This window comes from Hemitrygon akajei, chromosome 9, assembly GCF_048418815.1.
Source record: "Hemitrygon akajei chromosome 9, sHemAka1.3, whole genome shotgun sequence".
Taxonomy (NCBI): Eukaryota; Metazoa; Chordata; class Chondrichthyes; order Myliobatiformes; family Dasyatidae; genus Hemitrygon; species Hemitrygon akajei.
Window position 1 is genome coordinate 71,572,874 of NC_133132.1, and position 27,632 is coordinate 71,600,505.

Consider the following 27,632-nt stretch of genomic DNA (forward strand, 5'->3'; position numbering starts at 1 on the left):
TATGGTGAAAGACTTCATTGTTGATTTTAAACAACAGACCCAGATTATTTTATCAATAAATGCAATACCTCTGGAGGTTTCATTGAATGCAATCCTTTGGATTATATCCAATATTTAATCCCTGCAAAGCTTATCCTCTTATTTCACACCCCATAAAGCTGATTGATGCAAACTCCAGAAAGTATAATCTAGTCCAAATATTTTTATCTGTTTAAGTCACCTTACACAAATGATCAAATAAATATTTTTTAAAGGTGCACTTGTTGATATAAATGAAGCTAAACTAAAGTTAAATCAGTTCCTACATAACTGATTGTTGCACTGCAAGGCAGAAATATCAATTTCTGAAATAAGAAAATCTGCAGATACTGGAAATCCAAGCAACACACACAAAATGCTGGAGGAACTCAGCAGGCCAGGCAGTGTCTATGGAAAAGAGTACAGTCTACGTTTTGGGCCGAGATGTCGACTGTTTACTTTTTTCCATTAATGCTGCCTGGCCTGCTGAGTTCCTCAACATTTTGTGTGAATGTCAATTTCTAGTTGTTAAAGTGAGAGTTAAAACACCAAATTCCCCTGCCCAGTTTCCTCCTGCAAATTCTGCCTAATTGATAGGCAAATTCAAAGCCTTCAAGCAGATTATTAGACCAGGAGTTGGACCTCTGGAATATGTGAAATGTTCCGAAGCTATAGAAAGTGTGTAGTATATTGTTTGTTCTGCATTAAATATTGCCATCAGAGCCAAGGGAGTGAGGGTGAACTTGGGTTTGATGTGAGTACCATGGGTACACATGCTACTTACAGGTAGGCAATAATACACAGGTATTTAGTGTTATAGTTTGACTGAAACTATTGTGTGAACAAATACAAAAAGATTGTGTTTGAATTTTCACTGGTACCATAATGCAGTTTTTCATTGTAGAATATATTCTACCTTGATTCACAGCACTGTGCGAGCCATTTCATGACATGGGCATGGGGTAACGCACCACTTAGCTTTTACAATTAGATCAGAGGGACCGAACACCTTTCTTATGGATCGTATTTGTCTTTGACATGGCATTTTACATTTCAGCCAACTAGCTCAAATGTATATACAGTAAACATTGTGATTTCATGTCTGTGGTCATCACAGTCTTAAATTTAAAGTATCACTGTAATTTCATGGCAATTTCCCAAGTAAAGCTAAGGGGAAATAAAATGTTATTTTTGTGACCGCTGAAATAAAAGTACCCGTATTGCAAGTTATAGAATCATTTGAAAGGGTGGAGAAATCTTAAAATTAAAATTAAAAAGCTTGATCTCATGTGTTTTGTTATCAATGCCTCTTATGAAATTTAATTTCATTGTCATTAAATATTAATTACAAAACTGTATCTAAATCGAGCATGTCTAACCAAGTGACTTCACCATGTAACTTGTAATTTCTCGGTGTTTAAATAGACTTTCTCCAAACTGAACTTCCTGAGAATGCTGCAATTTGAAGGTGGATTAAAAGAATCAGTAGACTTCACTTAGTCTGGTTAAAATATTCATGTGGCTATGATTTTGCTTTGGCTTTGATGATACATTGATAATGATTATACTGTTATTGATGATAATAATTGGTGATATTTCTAATTTATGCAGGTGTGAAACTCAGCAGCCTTCTGGGGAGGAAGGGAAACTTGGAAAAGATACAGAGTTACTGGGATGTGGGCTTTTTCCTTGGTGCCAGTATGTTAGCGAATGATCCACACCGAGTTATTATGGCTTCTGAGAAGCTCTTTAAACTCAAAGCACCTGCCTGGTAAGAGGAATAATAAGCCGCTTTGTAAGGGTTCTTGTAAATATAAGAAATAGGAAGGTTGAGATAGTTGGGTCTTCTGTGAATTGGTGAAGGTTAAGAGGCTCAGGAACAGGTACTACCCCACAACCATAAAGCTCTTGAACAAAAGGGGATAACTATACTCACTTGCCCATCTATTGAGAGGTTTCCACAACCAATTATCTCAAATTAAGGAATCTTTATCTTGTTATTTCGTGTTCTCATTATTTATTGCTATTTATTTATATTTGTATTAGGACAGTTTGTTACCTTCTGCACTCTGGTTGATCATTCATTGATCCTGTTATAGTTACTATTCTATAGACTTTACTTTGCATTTTGAACATAAGAACTAGGAGCAGGAGTAGGCCACCTGGCCCATCGAGCCAGCTCCGCCATTCAGTACAATCATGGCTGATTTGACCATGGACTCAACTCCACCTACCGGCCTTTTCCCTTAACCCTTAATTCCCCTATTATGCAAAAATCTATCGAACCTTAAATATATTTACTGAGGTAGCCTCCATTGTTCATTGGGCAGAGAATTCCACAGATTCACCATTCTCTGGGAAAAGCAGTTCCTCCTCATCTCCGTCTCAAATTTACTCCCTTGAATGTTGAAGCTATGTCCCTAGTTCTATTCTCACCTACAAGTGGAAACAACTTTCCTGCCTCTAAACTGTGCATTTTACAACCTTAAGAGCTGAATTACTTGAGTATATAGTGATTGCTTTGATGGTCGATAGATTTCCCAAGGCAATTCCCACCCATCATCTTGGTACCTATATAGAGAATGATCTTTCTGGTGGGTACAGGTGGGAATTTGGTGCCATTGTGTTTGAGGTGGACAAGGCAAAATGCAGAAGACATTGCAAGACAAGAATAAAGCTGAAAAGAGGAGCAGTAGAGACACGAGGCATCTCCTCCTCATCTCCTTACAGCACACAATACCAGTGTAAACCTTAAAATTCATCCCTTCTGTGCATTCTGATATGCTGTATCACTGGCTGGTATGGGGTGGGGGGGGGGGAGCCTACTGCACAGGACTGAAAAAAGATACAGAAAGTTGTAAAATTAGTCAGCTCCATCTGGGGTATTAGCCTCTGTGGTAACCAAGATGACTTCAAGGAGCAGTGCCTCAGCAAGGTGGACCCCCATCACCCAGGACATGCCCTCTTCTCATTGTTACTGTCAGGTAGGAGGTACAGAAGCCTGAAGGCACCCACTCAGCGATTCAGGAACAGCTCCTTCCCCTCTGCCATCCACTTTCTAAATGGACATTGAACCCATGAACACTACCTGACTTTTTTCCAATATATAGACTATGTATGTTCTTGCATTATTTTTAATCTTTTCAATATACATATACACTTACTGTAATTGATTTACTTAATTATTTTCTTTCTATGTCATGTATCACATGGAACTGCTGTTGCTAAGTGAACAAATTTCACGACACATGATGGTGATAATAAACCTGATTCTGATCTATTCTCTAATTCTATCACAGGAAATATAAAATTCTGCATTTCTATCACTGTGGATGAGCTCACTCAATTTATGATCTACAGTATATGATTACCTAATCACAGTGGGCAGTTCCAAAATTTGGATCACACCAAATATGGTTTGAATTCAAAATCATTGGTTGCTCCTATCGATGATCCACTTGACCTTTGAAATCAAGAGCAGGTCATATGATGGAGAAGATCATGTAGAGAAGATGTTTCCTACAGTGTGGGAGTCCAGCAGCAGAAGGCACAGTGTCAGAATAGAAGGATGTCCCTTTAGACCAGAGATGAGGAGGAATTGCTTTAGCCTGGGGGTGGTGAATGTGTGGAATTTATTGCTGTAGGTGGCTCTGGAGGCCAAATCATTGGGTATATTTAAAACAGAGGTTGATAAGGTTCTTAATTAGTCAGAGCGGTAAAAGTTATTGGGAGAAGTCAGGAGGATGGGTTTGAGAGGGATAATAAATCAGCCACGATTGGACGGCAGAACAGTCTCAGTGTGCTGAAGGGCCAAATTCTCCTATGTGTTACAGCCTTACAAGAATGAGATCGAGACCACTGGTTACATGATTATGAGATGCTGCAATTCCATACCCAAGTTCCTTTTCCAAAATGCTAATTTATCATACCAATCATCTGTAAATTACCCCCAGAGTGTTGGAATGGAAAAATTGGTGTGAATTATATTTTATCTTCTATTATGTTATGACTGAGGAACAATTTTAAGTTAATTAAACTCACAAGGTCTTGATCTGGTCAGTGTAAGGGAGCTCTGTTTTAAGTTGAAAAATAATGTCATAAGCTTAAGAGGTAATCTGTGAATGGGGCTGATGAATGGGACTTAAAAAAGAATCTGCTAATACTTATGGTTCTGATCAGGATTTGTTTGCTTTTGGCTGTTCATTTAGGTATTTGAAGTCTGTTGTACAAATCATCCATATATATCAACGGTTTAAGAAGCAGGTTCCAGAGCAGCCTTCGGAATGTCAGGAGCTGATGGACTTCTGGATGGATTTCATTGTTGAAGCCACCAACGAGGCCGTGTCCTTAGTTCGATTTCCTGTATGTGGTTTCATTGGAAGTTTTATTTCAGCTGATTCTTTTACGTAACCACACCCCCCTATGTATATCTGAACCACACGTTAAAGTTAAAGCCCTCCAAAGTCTGTACCTTTCTGTTGTCACAAGTAGCCGAAGCAATCATTTACTGTCCCCAATGTTGAATATGGAGGAAAACAAAATGATTAAGTGCCAAAGTTAATTGCAATAATACCGAGGCCTAAACTGTAAAACGCTTTTCCATTTATTCATCTTTCAAAGTGTGCCTGTTGCTGGCAAGAGCAGCAGTTATTGTTTAGTGCTAATTGTTGACAGGAAAATGGGGATCACAAACGAGAAAATCTGCAGATGCTGGAAATCCAAGCAGCATGCACAAAATGCTGGAGGAGCGTTTTAGGCCGAGACCCTTCGGCAGGATGATGAGTTTGAGTTGTAACAGTGCCTCTGTGAAGATACTGACACAGTGTGGTTACGTTGGAAGTTATAGCAGTAACGCCCAGAAATGATGATCAATTTCTTAAGTCACCTATGCTCACCTGTACGACCTGGAGGGGAACCTACATGGGGTGGTGTTCCTAGATACTTGCTGCCTTCATGAGTGAGCTGCCCGGCTAATGAACGGAAGCATATTTAGAGATGGTGGACGCTGCAGCCACTGGCAGAGGAGGTGAATGTTTAGGGTGCGTGATGGAGTCCATACAGATACTCTTTCTTGGATGGCGTCAAACATTAGGGAGTTGTTGGTTCTGTGCTGCAGTTAAGTGAAGACTATTGTACTCCTGACGTGCTGTAGATAGTGGCAGTATCTTGGGGAATCAAGAATTGAGTTATTTAGCAGGGGATACCTAGGCTCTGACCTGCACTTTCAGCCACAGTATTGATGCAGCTGGTCCAGTTAAGCTCCTGTCTGCTGTGACTCTCATGTTGACAATGGAAGACTTGGCTGCTGACTGTCAGACTCTGTCTTGTAGGAGATGGTCATTGTCTGGCACTTTTGAGTCACATATGTAACTTGCCTTTTATCAGACCATGCCTGAATGTTGTCTAGGCCGTGCTGCATTGCAGGCACAAGCTGCTTAACTTGCTGTGGAAGAAGCAGATGAATTTGGACCTTTTGCAGTCACCAGTGAATATCCCCACTTAAACCTTAAGGAGGTTTAAAAGGAGGTGATGAAGCAACGAGATGGTTGTGCCTAGGACCCTTCCTTCAGGAACTCCTGCAGTGTTAATTGGATTTGTTCTCTCATTTTTGTGACGAGCAATTGCCTATGCAGTTTTTCCAGTTTGATAGATTTCAGCGATGTAACTGAAGTTGTCAGAAAGTGCATCTAGTTCTGGTCTTCCATACTAAGCTGGGATGCTTAGTATGTTTGCTATATCCGGTGCTCTCAACCATTTCCCCATGTCAAGATGGATCATCAATTTGGCACAACCAACTGAGCACCTGAAATCAGCTTCATCTTTAGCAGTCAAGTGCTGGCCTCATCGTCAAGGACGGTGTTAGAATTGCCTTCTTCCATCACCTGTTTACGTGGCTGTCATAATTCTCTACAAGACATGACCAGATTGCAGAGCTTTGGTCTGGCTTGTTGTTTGTGCGATTGCCCGGCTCTAACTATTGCACACTCTCTTTGCTGGTTAACGCACAGCTAGTCCTGTTTGGTAGTTTCAGATTGGCATAAAATTTGAGAGCCATCAAAGAATGATAGATTAGAAACACATCACCAGTATTCCAATAGAAATAAACAAATTTGTGGGTGAACTATGAATAAGAGGTTCAGAACAATGGTTACGTCAGTCATTCCATATAGGGTTCTAATTGGGTACAGAAAGTTGCCTGATGGTTGTAGGTTCTGACTGATTTACTGGCTGATTGACAAAATTTGATTAACTAGTTGATGCATGTTATATGATAAATATCTGTAGGATGCAAATAATGTGAGCAGACAGCGTTTATGCGGTTTGACAATTGAGAAGAAGGTATTCATCTCAGTAATTATACACATTCCCGTATGTGTACCAACCAGTAATAGTAATGGGTATTCACCTCAGTAATTATACACATTCCGGTATGTGTACCAACCAGTAATAGTAGTGGGTATTCACCTCAGTAATTATACACATTCCGGTATGTGTACAAACCAGTAATAGTAGTGGGTATTCACCTCAGTAATTATACGCATTCTGGTATGTGCACCAACCAGTAATAGTAATGGGTATTCACCTCAGTAATTATACACATTCCGGTATGTGCACCAACCAGTAATAGTAGTGGGTATTCACCTCAGTAATTATACGCATTCTGGTATGTGCACCAACCAGTAATAGTAATGGGTATTCACCTCAGTAATTATACACATTCCCGTATGTGTACCAACCAGTAACAGTGATGGGTATTCACCTCAGTAATTATACACATTCTGGTATGTGTACAAACCAGTAACAGTGATGGGTATTCACCTCAGTAATTATACACATTCTGGTATGTGTACAAACCAGGAACAGTAATGGGTATTCACCTCAGTAATTATACACATTCCGGTATGTGTACCAACCAGTAATAGTAGTGGGTATTCACCTCAGTAATTATACGCATTCTGGTATGTGCACCAACCAGTAATAGTAATGGGTATTCACCTCAGTAATTATACGCATTCCGGTATGTGTACCAACCAGTAATAGTAATGGGTATTCACCTCAGTAATTATACACATTCCGGTATGTGTACCAACCAGTAATAGTAGTGGGTATTCACCTCAGTAATTATACACATTCCGGTATGTGTACAAACCAGTAATAGTAGTGGGTATTCACCTCAGTAATTATACGCATTCTGGTATGTGCACCAACCAGTAATAGTAATGGGTATTCACCTCAGTAATTATACACATTCCGGTATGTGCACCAACCAGTAATAGTAGTGGGTATTCACCTCAGTAATTATACGCATTCTGGTATGTGCACCAACCAGTAATAGTAATGGGTATTCACCTCAGTAATTATACACATTCCCGTATGTGTACCAACCAGTAACAGTGATGGGTATTCACCTCAGTAATTATACACATTCTGGTATGTGTACAAACCAGTAACAGTGATGGGTATTCACCTCAGTAATTATACACATTCTGGTATGTGTACAAACCAGGAACAGTAATGGGTATTCACCTCAGTAATTATACACATTCCGGTATGTGTACCAACCAGTAATAGTAGTGGGTATTCACCTCAGTAATTATACGCATTCTGGTATGTGCACCAACCAGTAATAGTAATGGGTATTCACCTCAGTAATTATACGCATTCCGGTATGTGTACCAACCAGTAATAGTAGTGGGTATTCACCTCAGTAATTATACGCATTCTGGTATGTGCACCAACCAGTAATAGTAATGGGTATTCACCTCAGTAATTATACACATTCTGGTATGTGCACCAACCAGTAATAGTAATGGGTATTCACCTCAGTAATTATACACATTCTGGTATGTGCACCAACCAGTAATAGTAATGGGTATTCACCTCAGTAATTATACACATTCCCGTATGTGTACCAACCAGTAACAGTGATGGGTATTCACCTCAGTAATTATACACATTCTGGTATGTGTACAAACCAGTAACAGTGATGGGTATTCACCTCAGTAATTATACACATTCTGGTATGTGTACAAACCAGGAACAGTAATGGGTATTCACCTCAGTAATTATACACATTCCGGTATGTGTACCAACCAGTAATGGTGGTGATGAGTTATCAAAAATACTGAAAGAATTCCCTTATTTTTACATTTGACGTGATAGGTTTTAATCTTAGAGCCAACCAAAGTCTTCCAGCCTGCTTATTTATCCATTAACAATGAGGAAGAAGAGAAGACCGTGTCTATTTGGCATGTATCACCAAGTGATAAGGTAATTTATTGCACTTGATGCAATGGAATTAAATGAATCAATTTGTGGTGTTCATTACTCTCTGCTTAATCCTGTTTCTTTTCTCCCCATGGGGAACCACAGAATGCCATATACGAATGGAACTTCAATGCAACTTCAATCAGGGGTGTCAGGTCAGTGACTGACTGTTGTATTCGACGCACAATAAGTTTTGGTGTCATACCGATTAACGTCGTAGAACAGCTTAAACATTAGGTCTCACTGTTGTGAATCTCTTCTTTAATTAGTGGTAATTTATTACCATTTTGAACCATTGTTAGGAATATGTATTCATGCATTTATAAGCATGCATAATTCAGTTTTTTGTGCTGATGGAAGCATTATTGATTACAACGTTATTGTGTTTAGAGGTTTATGTCTACATATCAGATCCAAAGGGGTTAAGATTGTCGTGAGGTTTATGTCTACATATCAGATCCAAAGGGGTTAAGATTGTCGTGATATGTTGCACTTTATTGCCTAAAGATTATAGATAAAAGAAGATATCAAGTTCTGTAGGTGTTTTGGGTGAGTTATTCCCTGATATAAAGAATATACGAGTTTCAAGAAAATTGCTTAAGAATAAAAACTATTTGCATACTCTCAGCATTATAACAGTTAAAGATCCTCCGGTCACCAGGTCCATGATGAATCAAAGCTCCCAAAGTTTCTTCAACAATCATATCCTGTTTTACAATCATATGAATTTTCCATTTTTAACCTTGAACAATCTGGTGCACTGAATCATGGGGGGGCTTTGATACATTGTGGAGTCATACCTGGCTCAAAGGGGAATAGCTCGGCTTGTCAGATATCAATCACCTCATTCAGTGTACCGTTGCAGGAGGTCCTTGGATAAGATTCTAAGTCTAGCTATCTTCAGCAGCTGTGACGATGATGCTCCCTCCATTGCAAGGTCAATACCAGTAAATTGGTCGATTGGCTTATTACTGTCACATTTACCAAGGTACAGTGAAGGAGTTGGTTTTCCATGCCATTGGTACAGATCGATTTATTACAGCAGTTCATTGAGGTAGCACAAGTGAAAATATAGCAAAATGTGAAATGAACAGTTACAGCTGCTGGGAAACTGCAGTGCAGGCAGACAATAAGCCACAAAGCCATCACCAAGTAGATTGTGAGGCCAAGAGTCCATCTGAATGTAGCAGGGAGCCAATCAATAGTCTTGTAACAGAAGGATAGAAACCGTCCTTGAGCCAACTACGCCTGATATTTAGTGGCATTACTATTGCCAAACACCCCTATCATCAACTTCATGGGAGTCACTGTTGCCCACTATCATAGTTGCTTCAGTCATGGAGGCATGTGCGCCCGTGATCAACATCTGCGTATCTTATGTCAAATGAGCTAACTTAATATTGTTCTTTTTAATATTTCAGTGTTTCCAAGTGTGATGAACGTTGTTGTTTCCTGTATGTTCTGCATAATTCCGATGATTTTCAGATATACTTTTGCACAGAGCTTCATTGCAAAAGGTGTGTATATTTTCCAGTCCCTGTTTAGTGAAGTCTCAGCTCCTCATCTTCACTTCATGTTCACTGGCTGGGTACATGTTTCAGCTGATCTAATCTCCTCCTTTCCATCCCGAGTTCACTAGTAGGAATGATCATAGTAAATAATTATATTCGGTGCTATGCCATTAAATCTCAATAATTATTTTATTGTGCACAGCACAGTTCAACTTTTCAAAGAGTTAGTGCTTTCATTGGCTCAATAATTTTTAGTTCCTTCAATGCATAAGTGAATCATTGTCATCTGTCCAAATATATCTAAACTATGCTGCCGTTGCTCAGAACATTAAAACAGAAGCGGTTTTGTTTAATATATTTTAAAGCTTCCATTTTAATTATGTTCCCAGTTAGATCCAGTTGAGGTTAAGAACCTTTGAATGAAAACTGGATGATTAATTTTATTTCTGGCTTGTTAGAACCTGCAGTTAAATCCATCTGAAATATTAACAAGAAAAAAAATCATAGATTGTTTTCCAATAAACCCGAAGATTAATGATGTTAAGGTCTTGCAAATTTTCATGAGATTAAAGTAATTCTGTATTTGTTTAACAATGCAGGCCACATTTTCTCTGTGTATAACATATGTGAATGTTTTCTTTTCACCCTGTTTAATTGAGAAAGAACTGTTTTATTGGCACTAAAATCACTGTTTCTTAATTAAAGTTAAATGGCAATGTAAAGGGAAACACTGAGATATAATTTCCAACAACACAATGTAGCTTCATTTAGCATCACTGATCGTGATGTGTGGTGGCGATTGTATTGATTGGCTGCATCGCAGCCTGGTATGGAAACACAAATGATCTTATACTGAAAAGTTTACAAAAGGAATGGATTTAAAAAAAGTTAAAGTCTGTCCTGAGCCTTATAAGCTCATCGGGGCGGTGCTTATGCCAGTTTCCGTGGCGTGAAGCGACTGAGAGTATGAGACTCCCCCCCCCCCCCCCCCCCCCCACCCCCCGGATAGGACGCCAGTCTATCATGAGGTTAACCCCCAGCATTTTGCTGGTACCCATTTTCAGCTGGGTGGACTGGAGCAATGTGTAGTTAAGTGCCTTGCTCAAGGACACAACACGCTGCCTCAGCTGGGGCTCGAACTTAAGACCTTCAGATTGCTAGTCCAATGCCTTAACCACTTGGCCACGCGCCACAAAAGGAATGGATATGACCCAGTATGTCACGAGTAAAGCCTTTCCTGCCATTGAACATATTTAGACAGAGCGCTGTTGCTGGAAAGCAACATCCATCATCAACGACTCCCACCATCCAGGACATGCTCTCTTCTCACTGCTGCCATCAGGGAGAAGGGACTGGGGCCTCAGGACCCACACCACCAGGTTCAGGAACAGTTATCATCCCTCAACCATCAGGCTCTTGAACCAAAGGGGATAACTTTACTCAACTTCACTCGCCCCATCACCGAACTGAACTCACTTTCAAGGAACTCTTCATCTCATTTTCTTGATATCTTTTATCATTATTATTATTTATTTTCTTTTCTCTTTCTTTTAGTATTTGCATATTTTGGTTTTTTTTGTTTTTGCTGATTGGTTGTTGTCTGTCCTGTTGGGTGAGGTCTTTCACTGATTCTATTGTGCTACCTGTATTCACTGTGATCGCCCGCAAGACAACGAATCTCAGGGTTGTATATGGTAACTTTGAGAACAAAAATACATTGAACTTTGAATTTTACACATCTAGGTGCACGTGAGTTCAGCACAGTATGCATCTATTGCCAGTAAGTTATTTTTTAACAGAAAATTTGTTTTGCTTCTGCAACATTTTCATCTGCAATTTGGAATAAATTAGTTTTGTGGTATTTTGTTTTCATTGTGATGGGATATGTAATGAAATGTGTAGGTGGTAATTTGCAGAATGATGTGGTTTTACAAGCTAGGGATAAAGCAATTTTTTTTTTCACATGCTGGAGATCTGAAATAAAATTAAATGCTGAGCAGGCTAGGCAACAGAGATAAAAAAGAAAAGCATTTAATCTTCCAGATGGCTTGGAAGTGTGACACAGGGTAGGATCTCAGTATGCACAGTAACATATTTCTGGATGAAGCAAAGTACATTAACAATGCACAATTATATATTGAACAAAAAGTTCTGTTAATCAGGTGAATCATTAGATTAATTTTGGTGGCATAAATGTCTTTCAGGTTCTGTGAAATGGTGAATTCTATAACAGACGAGCTAGGAAAAGGGGTGGAAGAAGGAGACTGTGAGGGAGATGCATTGGAGGTAAGACAAACATTTTATTTAGAAAGAACAGAAAATGCTTAATATACTCAGCTGTAACCATGGAGTGTGAAACAAGAGTTAGTATTTCAGAGAAATAACCTGGAAGTATCAGCTTTGTTTTTGATTTTCCATCAAACTTTACAATGCACAGAATTACTGTCTGGACCATTGTGTCTGCTTCGTTCTTTGAAAATTCATGATCTTGGTACTTACATTGAGGATGCAGGTAAAATGTCCAAAGAACTCAGGCAAGGCCAGATACATGGTGGCCCAACTGATTCTAACAACAGGAGCTCAAAAGCATCTTTGTAGCTCTACCTCTCGTAGACAAGATGACCCAACAAGAGCAGTGGAGGGAAACACAGTGGCAGCAGCTGGGTGCAGCCGACACCACTTTGAAACAGTAAGAGTGGCCAGGCAGGTCAGGAGGGCTGAGTGGGACAGAAGGACTGGGCTGGAACTGATGGAAGAAATCTGGTGACTGGGATTGATGGTGAGATTTTTATCAGCAAGTTACAAGTAGTCATGAAAGTACAGCTATACACTCTATATAGCTGGACAACTAGCCTTGGGTTATGGTTAACACTGAGTCATTCACATTGATTATCTCCTGAGGCATTAGACCATAAAGTCAGAAGACAGGAGCAGAATTAGGCCATTTGGCCCATTGAGTCTGCTATATCATTCAATCATGGCTGATTCATTATCCTTCTCAACCCCGTTCTCCTGCTTTCTCACCATAACCTTGACACCCTTACTAATCAAAAAGCTATGATCCTCTGCCTTGAATATACCCAAGGACTTGGCCTCCATAGCTGTCTGTGACAACTGAATTCCACAGATTCATTGCCCTCTAGCTAAAGAAATTCCTCCTTATCTCTGCCCTATAGGAACATCATTTAATTCTGAGGTTGTGCCCTCTGGTCTTAGACTCCACCACTTAAGGGATAAAATAACTCTTGTCATCACCTACCACCCAATGAGCACATACAACACATAATTCTTCACAACTTCTGCCATCTTCAACAGAACCCTACATCAAAGATTTCTTTAACTCCCACCCACTCTCCACGTTCCGTAGGGATTCCTCCCTTCGTGATTCCCTTGTCCATTCATCCATCCCTCCTGGCACTTATCCCCGCAAGTGACAGAAATGCTGCACCTGCCATTCACCTCCTCCCACACCACCATTCAGGGCCCCAAACAGTCCTTCCAGGTGAGACAACACTTCACCTGTGAATCTGTAGGGGTCATCCATTGTGTCCAGTTCTCCCGATACGGCCACCTTTATATTGGTGAGACCGGGCATAAATTGAGGGGCTACTTTGTCGAACACCACCGTTCCATCTGCAAAAAGTGGGATTTCCTGGTGGCCAACCATTTTAATTCATATCCCCATTCCCGTTCCAACATGTCAGTCCCTGGCCTCCGCTGACAAAACCACTCTCAGGGTGGTGGAGCTTGAGTTTATATTCTGCCAAGATAGCCTCCAACCTTTTGGCATGAACATTGATTTCTCCTTCCAGTAATTTTCCCCTCTTCATTACCTCTTCCATTCACCATTCCAGTCTCACATCTCTACTCTCACTTGCCTATCACCTCCCCCAGTGCCCCTCCTCCCTTTGTTCCCTCTTCTATCACATTCCTTCTTCTCCACCTCTTTGCCTTTTCCAATTATCACCTCCCAGCTTCTTTCTTCATCCTCCCCCCCTCCCCTACGCATCTAGCTTCACCAACCACTTTTTAGCTTGTCCTTCTCCCCCATTTTCTTCTGGCATCTCCCCCCTTTCTTCCCAACTCTGATAAGGGTCTTGGTCTGAAATGTTGACTGTTTATTCATTTCCTGACCTGCTGCATTCTTCCAACATTTTGTGTGTGTTGCTCTGGATTTCAAGCATCTGCAGAATCTCTGGTGTTTAAGAGGTTGTCCTGTTGCTTAAATGCTCCTCATTGCTTTGTTCTGTATCTGGTGTCCTGTACCCTGTCCATTGCCCGTGCTGCACCAACACTTTCAATCTGTTAAGATGTCATCTTTTACTGATCATTGCTGCGATGTTCATGCCATTAGGTTTCTTTGTAAAATTTACAATCCTAAGACAATTCTACTCCAAGAACTTTGGGAACTGCAGAGCTACTCCATCAGTGAGCTGCTTGCTGATCGGAGTAGCTGGCCGGGATATTGGAGGAGCCATTTTGGGTTCTGAGGAGCTGACCTGGCTGCAGACCGTGTTGCTGCCCGCTACTCGGAAGCATTGGAGTTGGTGCAGTATAACCATGAGAGATTGTCTCGAACATTTCACCTGCGATTGCTGGACCCTGTTGGACAATGTTGCCGCAGGCCTGTTATCCTTGTCTGGTGGTGGGACAGATGACATGGGAGCTGTGTGGCCTTGGTTATAGCGAGAACTAGGTCTCAAGCCCTGGGCTTGCCTGCTGCTGCAGACTAGGTGAGAGGACATGGAAGCATTACAGGGTAGTGTCTGCACTCGACTGGCCTCTCTCATCAGCACTGCCGTCCTGTGTTTGAGTGGCAGAATGACAGTCTGGATTACATGTGTCTGCACTCTGCCGTCGGCTGTCAGACATTGTCGCTCAGGGTCTTGGAGTACATATATGTTTTTTCTCGAATGAATATGCTTCTTTGCTCACTATTTTGAATTGTATTACCTGCTATTTTGAATGTTTGGTACCTTGGTCCCAGAGGAATGCTGTCTTGTTCAGCTTTGAATGATAATTAAACTTGATTTGATGCTGGAAGTGGGTATTGTATTCATGGAGTTATCCTTTTAAAATCCCACTCCCTCCACCACAGCCCTGACCTAACCTTTGCTTTTAGAATAAAGTCCAGTAATGCCTGATAGTAAAGATGGGAAGATAATACCATGTTTTGGCTTCCAACCCTGAACAACACTGAGAGAGTAGCCTCCCTGTACTACTCTATATATGGCACGATCTTCCACTGACTTGGCTTGCTGGTTGTTTGCCCCGAAATTAAATTGAATGTAACCTAGCACATAATGTTTCAAGATTAGTTTCAGCATCTCTATTTGAAAGTTAATTTCTGTTTTTTCTTGTCCAATATATATAAAAAGCCATTTAACAATCTTTGATCTTCATGTATCACTCCTCAGTCAACAAGCTTTTCATCAAGTATGGACTTTGTCCGAATGATTAGTCCTTTGTTTAATTTGATTTAAACTTGACTGACATTTGCCTATTCATTGACATTGGGTGGTCACGAGGTTTTTAACACCCCCAAGGATCTGTGACCTGAAACATTAACTGTTTCTCTTTCCACAGAAGCTGCCTGACCTGTTGAAGCTTTCTTTTGTTCTCTTATAATTATGAGGTTTTATTCTCTTTAATGATTATTGCTTTAGTGCTGAGGCTTTATAAGGCACTGGTGAGCCCTCACTTGGAGTATTGTGAGTAGTTTCAGGCCCCTAATCCAAAAAAAAGATGTGCTGACACTGGAGATCATTCAGAGGGGGTTCAGGAGAATGATACCGTTTGAGGAGAGTTTGATGGCTCTGGGCCTGTATCACCGGTGTTTAGAAGAATGAGCAGGGATCTCATTGAAACTTATTGAATGTTGAAAGGCCTAGATAGAGTGGATCTGGAGAGCATGTTTCCTATAGTGGGGGAGTCTAGGGCCAGAGGGCACAGCCTCAGGATAGAGGGACGTCTGCTTGGACAGAGATTAGGAGGAATTTCTTTAGCCAGAGGGTGGTGAATCTGTGGAATTTGTTGCCACTGGCAGCTGTGGAGGCCAGGTCATTGGGTGTACTTAAAGCATTTAATTGGTTCTTGATTAGTCAAGGTGTGAAAGGTTGTGGCGAGAAGGCAAAAGGATGTCATTGAGAGGGAAAAAGGATCAGCCATGATTGAATGGCAGAGCAGACTCCATGGATCAAATGGCTTAATTCTGCTCCTATCTCTTACCGTCTTTAACTGGTAATTGTAGTGATGTAATTTGTGGTATTTCCTGGTGTTTGGTTGATGCAATATGTTTTGGAATTTGAGAGATCATTATTTTCCAAACTGCTCGTTCAGGTTAATACTTCCATAAGAAAGTTTTGATAAAATGTTCAAATGATATCATCAGAAAAGGCATCAGATTTGCTTGAGTGACTGAGTATAGAAGGAAAATAGAGGGGTCTGAGGAATGGAAAAGACTAGGTTAATAGGTTGTGTAAAAGTGCCAATAAATGTACATAAATGATGAGCTTTGAGGGATTATCCTGCATCTTGCAAAGGCATGGAATGTTTGCTTTGCTCCCTTTTCTAAATCTAGTTCATTTTACTAGAATGAAGAGCTCCTTTCAAAACCACTCAAACAGCTTAAATAGCTGTTCATGCTCATTTGTCAGCCAAACACTCATGGATGCATTCCCCGTAAGCTGTCACTGCAAATAGAAATGCTAAAGCAAAACTTAAAGCATACACATTCAACTACAGGGTGATGTGCAAGCTGTCCATAGCATTATTGTACAGGGAGCCATTCGGGGGTGGGGGGGGGGGGGTTGGTTACAGAACAGTAATCAAAGGAGAAACCATTGTCGGGGAACAACCACTCTTCTCTGGTCCTGAAGGCTGTGTTGCATGCCTGGTGCATGCTGGACTGGAAAAAAGAACATGGAATTGGAAGGGAAGGGTGTAGTAGTGGTGGTCTGTGTAGAATCAAATTATATTATAGAATGAGGAAGGAGTTTCTGCTGAAGAATTGTGAGGTGGTCCAGGCAATATGGAAAAGCGGAACCAGGAGGTGATAGTTACTAGATTATTACCCAACCTTGTGCAACCTGGCAAAAGATAAATAGGTGTTGAGAGGCTAATGCATATCTCAAAGCTTGGTGTTGTAGAAATTGGTTCTGATTAATGGGATATTGGCACTAGTACAGGGGAAGGTGAGAGCTGTGTCATTGGCATGGGCTGTATATGCATTGTGTTGGAAATTGCATAACCAGGGTTGTAGACAGAATTTGAACAGTCCTGATGAAGGGTTTTGGCCTGAAATGTTGCCTGCTGATATCCCCCACCCCCACCCTCATATGCTGCCTGATCCATTGAATTCATCCAGCATTTTGAGGTGTTCGTCAAGATTTCCAGCATCTGCAGAACCTCTTGTGTCAGGGCTTTAAACAAGCAGGAATGGGGGAGGTCTTCAGGAACAGAAAATGAGGAGGAAATGAAAGAGCAATGGCACAGAAAACGGAGAGTCATTGTATGATAAATCAGGTCAGAAGATGCAAATAAAAATATGCAAAAAAGAGCATAACCAGTATTATAAATGGCTGTTAAAATCAAATATAAATAGTCTTTATTTGAAAGCACATAGCATTTGCAACGGGGCAAATGATGGCAGCATAGATAAGATGATAAATGAGAATGATGTAACAGCTATTACAGAAACATGGTTGCAGGATGACTGGGACTGGGTGCTCAGTATTCCAGCTTGGACGCTGTACTACAGAGGAAAAGGTATGGGGTGGCATTGTTACTAAGGAGGTTAACAGAGCAGTGCTGGGTCATGATAGTGGTGCAGAGTGTGAGTGGCAAAATGGCAAAGGCACATTTGAAGAGAAATCCAATTTTCATGAGAGATTTTAAATCTAGAGATTGATTAGATGGATCAAAGTGGCGAGGGTATCAAAGAAGAAGATCTGGTGGAATTCATCAGTGATTGCTTTTTAGGTCAGTACTTTGTGAAATTGACTGGGAACAGGATATTTTAGATACAATTTGATGGGACAATGATTAATAAAAGATCTTGCGGTTATAGGGGGTACTTATCACAATATGATAGTGTTCCAAATGCAGTTTGATAAATACCATAGCTTGTAGAGTCATAGATTACTATAGCACAGAAACAGGCCCTTCGGCCCATCTAGTCCATGTCAACCCAATCTTCTGCCTTGTTCCATCTACCTGTACCCACAGTGCATCCCCCAAATCCCTGTCATCCATGTACCTATCCACACTTTTCTTAGTTGATACAATTGAACCTGCATCTACCACTTCCGCTGGCAGATAGTTCCACACTCGCACCACCCTCTGAATGAGGTCTATTAACAGCATCTTTAATTTAAATAAGGGTATTTATAATGGTATGAGGGAGCAGTTTCTCAAGGTCAACTAACTAAGCATACTAGAGGTCAGGTCAGTGGAGGAACAGTGGCAGATATTCAAACAGTTGGTCTATACTGCTCAGTAAAAGCTTCTCATAATCAAAAAGAGGGACAATGAAAATGAGGCACAATCTGTGGGTAACGCTCAGTTGAAAGGTAAGGTACATTGAGTGACAAAGGCAAGTGAGTGGTTGACCAGAGGACACAGAAGCTTTTAGGGTCCAGTAGTAAAGTCCAAGAAGCTTATAAGAAGAGAGAAAATGAATTTGAGAGAAAACATTCAGATTCAGATTCAGTTTATTGTCATTTAGAAACCACAAATGCAATGCAGTTAGAAAATGAGACAACGTTCCCCCAGAATGATATGACAAAAGCATATGACAAAACAGACTACACCAGAAAATCCACGTAACGTTTGGCAATCTCCAATCCAGAGTCTGGAGAGGCTGCTGCGTATAAATATCGCGCTACCATCTAGCGCGTTACCCGGAAAGGAGCTCCAAATCCACCAGACAAAAACAAGACCAAAAACTAAAGCTACAAGACCTGCACAAAACCACATAATTACAACATATAGTTACAACAGTGCAAACAATAGCATAATTGATAAAAACAGACTATGGGCACAGTAAAAATAGTCCAAGATGTTAAAGGACTGTAAGTTCAAAAGAAATCACCATACAGTTTCCACAAGTCCTCAGGGTCCCGACAGACTCGCCATCCCACGCCGACGGCAGAAGGGAGTACCCCCGCTATGGACTTCCAAGGCGCCGCCCGACTCAGCCTCGCAGACGCAGCACACAATGGAAGCTCCGTCGAAACCAGCCTCGCAGACGCAGCACACACCGAAAGCGACTCTGAGTCCGTCGAACCTCCGAGCCAATGACCATCCCCTCCGGCACAACTTCTCCGAGCACCATCCTCTGCCGAGCGTTTTAAGATGGCCCCGCCAACGGCCATCGGCAACGCGACCCCGAGGACTGGGGGCCTGTTCTTCCCAACAGAGTCCCGGACCTCACAGCAGCAGCAGCAACGAAGAAGGTCTTCCTGGAATTTCCCGATGTTTCTCCGTGCTTCCATGTCAGTTTTCAATCGATTATGATTGTGCACGGCACCCCACTTCACAAATAACAGATTATCAGTTCCGGAGTGGCCGCTGCAAGCTGCGTCGTGCCGCCATCTTGATCTTGCACATATGCACAGAATAAATATAAACTGTAAAATTTTCTATAAATAGGAAGAGAGAATGAGACAGATAACAGCAAACAAAGAAACGGGACTGTAGATATGTTAAATAATTCTTTTTGCATCAATCTTCATGGAATTCATTGCTAATATACCCAAGGTATCAGATGGGCTAATTTCAAACAGCGTGGTAAAACTTACAAATATCCCTATTACAAGGGGTAAAATATTGGAGAAATTAAGGGAGCTAAAGATTGACAAGTTGGAGTACCAGATGGACAGCACTCTGGGGCTTTAAAGGAAATTGCTGCCGAGACACTGAACCCATTGATTAACAAATTTTTTTGGAACTCACTAAACTCCAGGAAGGTATGAGAAGATTGGAAAGCAGCCAATGTGACTCCATTGTTCAAGCAAGGAGAAATGCAAAATGCAGGAACTACAGCTCAGTTAGTTTAACAGCTATTATTAGCACAATGCCAGAGTCAATAAACAAAGAGAAAATAGCTAGAACTGAAAAAAAAGTCACCACATTTTTTAAAACTGCAAGCAACATAGGTCCATGCTACTTAGTCTTTCTTGATAGGACATCTACTCACCCCAGGAATGAGTCTGGCAAACCTTTAGATTGCCTCCAATGAGATGATAGATACTTTTGTAAATAGGTAACACCACTGAGCTATCTAAATAGCTAGGAAATAGCTAAAAACAGTCACAAAATCTGAATATAATTAAGCCTAGCTAATATGGTTTTATGAAAGGTAAACCATGCTTGACAAATTTGCTTAAATTCTTTGAGAATCTAACAAGGAGATTTGATGGAGGGAAGCCTGTATATACACTGTACTTAGATTTTCAAAAGATGTTTGACAAAGTTTTACTTTGGAGGCTGGTTCATAAATTATATGCCTATGATAGTTCAGGAATTACATTAGAATGGATTAAAAGCTGGCTGTTTCAGAGATTTGTAATGAATCGGTCCTTTTGAGACTGGAAGGAAGTAACTATTAGAGTACTATAGGGTTCAGTTCTTGGCCTTCATTTGTTCACTATTTACATTAATGACCTCGAGGAGAGAACAGAACATAAGGTTTCCAAGTTTGCTGATGATGCAAAGATAGTTAGAAGGGCATGTTGTGATTCGGTAGTAAAATACAGATGGACTGAGTCAACAAAAGACTGAAAAAACACGGGGAAATCTGCAGATGCTGGAAATTCAAACAACACACACAAAATGCTGGTGGAACACAGCAGGACAGGCAGCATCTATAGGGAGAAGCGCTGTCGACGTTTCAGGCCAAGACAAAGGGTCTCGGCCCAAAACGTCAACAGTGCTGCTCCCTATAGATGCTGCCTGGCCTGCTGTGTTCCACCAGCATTTTGTGTGTGTTAAAAGACTGAAAAATGGAGTTTAATGGGGGGAGCTGTGAGGTAAGATAAATCAAAAGGCAGATTATTATCTAAACAGAGAAAGACTGCAAGAGAGGAAAGTCCAGAGGGCTGCTCCAGTGTGTGAATTAAAAACATCTAGTAGGCAGGTCCAACAAAATAGCTAAGAAGGCAAGTGGCACTTTGCCCTTCATTGCAAAATGTTGGAGTTTTAAAACGGGGAAGTTTTGTTGCAATTGTACAGCATGTTGGAAAGTCTTCAATCTGGAATACTGCCTGTAGTGTTTGTCTTCTTATCTTAAAAAAATATATATAGTAACACCAGGCTAATTCCCAGGAAGAGAAGGTTGTCTTATCAAGAGAGGCTTAATAGTTTGAAGTTTAGGTAAATGGTGGGTGACTTTTTTCAAACAGATCAAGGGGATAGACAGGGTGGATGTTGCTATGTTTTTGCTTGTGGGAGAGTCTCAAACAAGGGGACATAAGCACAAGTTAAGGGGCATTTACTGTAAAGTTAAGTAGACATTTCTTCTTGCAGAAGGTGGTGAAACTCTAGAATTCTCAACCCCAGAAGATGGATCATTAGTAAATCTAAAGTGGTGAGGATAAATGTTTGATAGATCGAAGTCGGGGAGCAGAAGTGGCACAGAAGAGGAACTCAGACCACCATAGATCAACCATCAACCATTACCAAGTTTTTATCGATGCACCATAAAAGCCATCTCTGTGGTACATCGGTAGAAATTTGCAAGTGTCTTGGGTGACAAACCAATTCTTCCCAAAATCTGAATGAAATATAACTGCTATATTGCCTTCTTTGTAATTGCATCAATAAGTTGGGCCTAGGACAGATCTTCAAAGACGTTGACACCCAGGAACTTGAAACTACTCACTCTTTCCACTGCTGACCTCTCAATGACGACTGGTGTGTGATCCCTTGACGTCCCCTCCCTGAAGTACAGAATCCATTCCTTAATTTTACTAACACTGAGGCTATTGCTGCAACTCTCCTCAACCAGCTGATCGATCTCGCTCCTCTATGCCGCCTTGTCACCTTCTGGAATTCTGCCAACAATTGTTGTGTCATCACCAATTTCTTTCTTTTCAAATCTTTTTATTATTATTATCCAAAATACAAGAGTACATTGAAGTAAATAACACTTACAATGTCTCAAAAGAGAAAAAAAACCAATATTAAGGATTAAAAAATATGGGACACAAAAAAAAGAGAAGAAAAGAAATAATAACCCTACTAACAACAACACACACAAAATGCTGGTGGAACACAGCAGGCCAGGCAGCATCTATAGGGAGAAGTGCTGTTGACGCTTCGGGCTGAGACCCTTCGTCAGGACTAACCGAAAGGAAAGATAGTAAGAGATTTGAAAGTAGTGGGGGGAGGGGGAAATGCGAAATGATAGGAGAAGACCGGAGGGGGTGGGATGAAGCTAAGAGCTGGAAAGGTGATTGGCGAAAGTGATACAGAGCTGGAGAAGGGAAAGGATCATGGGACGGGAGGCCTCTGGAGAAAGAAGGGGGTGGGGAAGCACCAGAGGGAGATGGAGAACAGGCAAACAACTAAATATGTCAGGGATGGGTAAGAAGGGGAGGAGGGGCATTAACGGAAGTTAGAGAAGTCAATGTTCATGCCATCAGGTTGGAGGCTACCCAGCCGGTATATAAGGCGTTGTTCCTCCAACCTGAGTTTGGATTCATTTTGACAATAGAGGAGGCCATGGATAGACATATCAGAGTACTATCTTCCCTTTCGGTTAGTCCTGACAAAGGGTCTCGGCCCGAAAAGTCGACAGCACTTCTCCCTATAGATGCTGCCTGGCCTGCTGTGTTCCACCAGCATTTTGTGTGTGTTGCTTGAATTTCCAGCATCTGCAGATTTCCTCGTGTTTGCTCTTTAAAAACCCTACTAGTAGGGCAAACACGAGGAAATCTGCAGATGCTGGAAATTCAAACAACACACACAAAATGCTGGTGGAACACAGCAGGCCAGGCAGCATCTATAAGGAGAAGCACTGTCGACGTTTCGGGCCGAGACCCTTCGTCACCCACCATTTATCTAAACTTCAAACTATTAAGCCTCTCTTGATACTAGGAGGGTATCATCACCAATTTATAGATGGTGTTTGAGCTGTGCTAAGCCACACAGTGATGGGTGGAGACTGAGTAGAGCAGTTGGCTAAGCACACATCCTTGAGGTGTGCCAGTGTTGATTGTCACCTAGGACAAGATGTTATTTCCAATCCACACAGAGTGTGGTCTCCCGGTGAGGAATTCAAGGATCCAGTTGCAGAGTGAGATACAGAGGCCTAGGTTTTGGAGCTTGATTATTAGAACTGAGGGTGTGATTGTGTTGAATGCTGAGCTGTAATCGAGAAACAGCAGCCTGACGTAGGTATTGCAATTGTCCAGGTGATCCAAGGCCGAGTGGAGAGCTAGTAAGATTGTATCTGCTGTAGACCTATTGTGGTGATAGGCAAACTGCAGTGGCTCCAGGTCCTTGCTTAGGCAGGAATTGATTTTAGCCATGTCCAACATCTCAAAGCTCTTCATCACAGTAGATTTAAGTGCTTTTGGAAAATAGTTGTTGAGGCAGCTCACCCTGCTCTTCATGGGCACTGGTATGATTGCCACCCTTTTGAAGAAGGCGGGAACCTCTGGCTACAGCCGTTAGAGTACTAAACCCTTCGAGTGACACTGAATTCTAAATGTCGTTTCTGTAATAGATTCCTCCATTTGACTGACACTGCTTCACATTTCCTTCTGTTGTTTTTAATAAATAAAGCAACTGTTTTGATGAAGTATACATTAATAGCCTGTATTAAAGTAATTCAAGAGCAAAATAACCAAAACTTCATTGAATTCTGTATGGAGATTGCTCCCAACTTCTGTATTTATTTTAAAAACTGATTTAATCTGCAACTATACTCTAAATATTTTGCAAATTTCTTCCTTCACTTTCACTAATAATCTTCCCGTGATTGACCAGCAACCGATTTCTGGCACTGCTTCAATGCATCAGACAAGATTATATGTGTTGACGCCCCAGAGCAGAATTTAAATCCACAGCCACCCAACTGAGAGGTACTATTAATTGGGTCAAGCAAATAGTTTTTTTTAAAGGTCGTATTAAGACCAAATTCTTGGCAAATCTGTTAGTAAAATGCTCAAACTTTATCTCCACACATGTGTGGATCAATTATTACTGCATATATTGAGTTGGAAGAAAAGGTGCTGTAATGCTGTTTGGCATTATGTCCAGTATGGGAGCACATTGCTAATTTATTTCCAGTGACCAAGTCCAGTTGGTGGGAATAGGGAAGTGGAGCGGGATATGGGGTTTTGCTCGTTATCTCCAAAGAGTGGCCCAGGGCAATATTTATAGAAGCGATTTATTCAACCATTGGGTTAAAACATCTGCAACACCTGAAGTGCTGGAGGAGCTCAGAGGGTCAGGCAGCATTGATGGAGGGAAACGGATAGTCAATGTTTCGTGTTGACATCCTTCACTTGGACTAGGTTCCTACAGCTTCTTGTGTGAAGCTTCCGATTCCAGCTGCTGTATCTTGTGTCTCTATGCTGAACCACCTCTCTGAAACTGATTTTTGGCCTCTTTCCCACATTAATTTGGATCCTAGTGACGAGAGAAGAAAACACTAGAAGCACTAAGCAGGTTAGGCAGCATCTTGGGAAGAGAAATATAATGATATATCATGTTACTCTATAAAAACTGGGTGTGATTCTTTCATTTCATCTTGTATTCATCTGAACACTACTCATAGTTAATAAATACCACAAACATTTTGTTATTATTACTATCTGGAAAAGAGCTTCAGAAGTGTATGGGATGATTTGCATAAAGTCAGCTTTCCGTAAGTCTTGGTAACTTGGTGAGTTCCTGTATATGTAGTTTGTTAAACAAGGTTAAAATTAAACTCAGTGGAAACTATAAACTGGAAATGCTTACTTTCGTTTTTGTTTGGTCTGCAGTACGACTATGAATACGATGAGAATGGTGAGAAGGTTGTACTGGGTAAAGGTACTTTTGGAGTTGTCTATGCTGGTAGGGACCTGAGCAATCAAGTCAGAATTGCCATCAAAGAAATTCCAGAAAGAGACAGCAGGCAAGTATCTGAGAAAGAAAACTATTCTTTGTTATATCTGCAAAAATGGAGAGTGTGAACTTATCTTTCAGTGTAATGTTTGGTTATAGGTTTGGTGGATATACAGGGTAATGCCGTTAACTGCATGCTTTGTCTCTGAGAGGAGCGTCCCAGACACCCCATCTGAGATGCCAATAATTGCCTTGGTCAGGGGCCAGCCTCAGTAAAATCCGACAGTGAATGACCCCTATGTGCTTTTGGACTCTAATACAGGACCGAAGCTGAATGAGGTGTCAGGGATCAGATTATGGCCGGAATTGGATTGAAGGTTGAGGCAGGGGTCAGACTGCCTGGGTAAGGAAACTAAGTCTGGGTAAGACTGATGAACAGGAGCAATGTGAGGGCTCATGGGTCGGGGCTGCTGAGGGCAGGGGCAGACATGAGTGACCAATCGTCCCCAAAGCGTCAACTTCTTATGTTTGTGGGCTTTGACAACTGTGCTTGAAGGCAGTTTGGTTAGGGATTTCTGCTGTGAGTGGAACTGGTCTACAGCCTACTTGTGCTCATGATAAACACCAAGATGCCATTCACTTTGCCTGCGTCATAATCCATAGTAGGAAAAGAATGACCATTAAAACTGGTGCCCCACTGAGGCTGGACTTCAAACACATTTTTCGTCTTTCATGTCTGCGTGTAATGATTCGGAGCAGGGCAGAACACAAGAGGATGTTATAGCTGTAACCAAGTGCACCCAGTTTTCTTTCCACTGCCTCATAAGAAAATGATGTCAGGCAGGCTTCAGTGGAGTAGTGAAAATGTTAATCTAACTGCTCTAGATATTCAGTTAAGTTTTTCCTGACCTGGAACCTGAGCATAATTTATCACACCCTCTGCCAACTTTTCACTTACATTGAACGTGGTCAGATTCACAAGGTCACAGATGCCTGTAGTGATTGTCAGTGAGGAGGAGATGCTATCACTGATCCACACTGACTGTGATCTCCTGATGAGGAAGTCAAGGATACAGTTCAGAGGGAAGTACTAAGACCCAAGTTTACAAGCTTGGTGATTGATACTCAGGGGATGATGGTGTTGAAGGACAATCCAGCTTGTCCCAATCCCCCAAAACTTTCCTCACAGTTTTGCAAACTTTTTGCAGTCCCCATCCAGCTCCCTTTTAAACAATATGATTTTAGCGCATTCCCCTATTACCCCAGCAGTTCTAACCATTCAATGTGTCAAGACAGTTTTCCCTCATATTATTTTGTTTTTTTTTGTCAATGCTGCTCCCTAGTTCTTGACTTCTCTGCCAAAAGGAGCCCTTCCTTTCTATCTATATTCTTCATGACAATTTCCTCTCTTTCAAAGAGAAAAGTCCCAGCTTTTGCCAGCTATCCACAAAAGTCAAGCCCTCATCTGTTGGAAATCTTTCCTCCACACTCTCTAGAACATTTCAAGTGTGGCACTTCCTTCGAACACACGGGCCCCTGTTACCTCACTTCCATTATGCTCATGGCATTTCTTTTCCCTGTGCTACTGTTCAGTCAGCTGTGAAGATCTTCATCTGAAACGGGGCCTGTCACAGCTGCAGCAAGTCTCAATGCGCCTCTCAGACAATTAAGTACTTCTGAAAAGCAGCACTTGGTGAAGGCAGTTGCAGCGTGCAGACCTAGAGAGATAAATATAGTTTTATCAGCACTGACTGAGGAATAAGTATTGGGCAGGACACTTGGAAGCACATCTGGCGCTTTTACAAAAGCTGCTATGTACTTTAATATATCAAAGAGAACAGGCGATCCATGACTTCATTTCTTATTGTGAGCTGACACCTCTGTCAGTTCATGCTTCACGGAAGCGCAGCCAAGGCTTTGCTCAAGCGTCGAGTGAGACCAGTACCCAGTTGTTCTGACAGCTAAGGGATCTCATGCTGAGTGGGGATGTAGTATGACTAGTACCAAAGTCTGCTGTTGAAGGGACTTGCAAGCACAACTCCCACAGCTTCACTTTAAAATGCTATCTTCTTTGTTATGGCTTGACCAACAAATTAATTTTAAGTAAACCTCTTTCTTCTTCTTGCCAGTCTTGGAATTGAGGAGGCTTGCTTCAAATCTGGTTTTATGGATTCTAGTGTGGCCAGTGAAGCCAATGTGGGAATCGGAAACTTCTCAATAGAACAGGAGATAACCAATGGGGTGGGTAATTTGTGAAGTAGTGTGCTCCTTCTCCTACTTACCCAGGTCCTCTGTTTGTCCCTAATGCATGGGCTTATGGCTTTCAACATCATCATGAAGTTTCTGTACAGTCTTCAGCTACAGGTTTTTTGCAAGTCTTTTTCTCTGCATGCCTGCAAACTACTTCCACGACTTGTAACAGAGCATCTGTTTTGAGTGTCTGGTCCTAGGTGTGTGGACAAGATGACCTGCTCAGCATAGCTGACTGAGCGTAATTGCTGCAGATGATGGCATGGATGAGAACATTGGTGTTGGTTCTCTTATCTTATCAATGAATTTTGAGGATTTTACAGGGACAGCAAAGGTGATAGTTTTTCACTGCATTGAGATGTCTTCTATAGGTAATCCAGGTTTCCAAAGCATGTCTGAGACAGGGATTATGGCTTGCACTCTGCTGTAGAGTGAACATAATAAATACAAAAACAACTTTCTATGGGCAACCGAACTTGAAGGAGGCGTTCCAACCTTTCTGGAGTCAGATGTTTTAGTGAGGTTGAA

General features: G+C 41.3%; 1 protein-coding gene across 1 annotated transcript in view; it reads left to right on the forward strand.

Moving 5' to 3' along the window:
• Nucleotides 1-27,632, forward strand: part of LOC140733237 (mitogen-activated protein kinase kinase kinase 5-like) — a 175,785-nt gene that overhangs the window by 83,704 nt on the left and 64,449 nt on the right. The window contains exons 9-15 of the mRNA XM_073056295.1: nt 1,630-1,789; nt 4,227-4,380; nt 8,182-8,289; nt 8,392-8,441; nt 9,708-9,803; nt 12,002-12,083; nt 24,791-24,924. Coding sequence (XP_072912396.1) covers nt 1,630-1,789; nt 4,227-4,380; nt 8,182-8,289; nt 8,392-8,441; nt 9,708-9,803; nt 12,002-12,083; nt 24,791-24,924 — 784 coding nt within the window. The remainder of the gene's footprint in view (nt 1-1,629; nt 1,790-4,226; nt 4,381-8,181; nt 8,290-8,391; nt 8,442-9,707; nt 9,804-12,001; nt 12,084-24,790; nt 24,925-27,632) is intronic.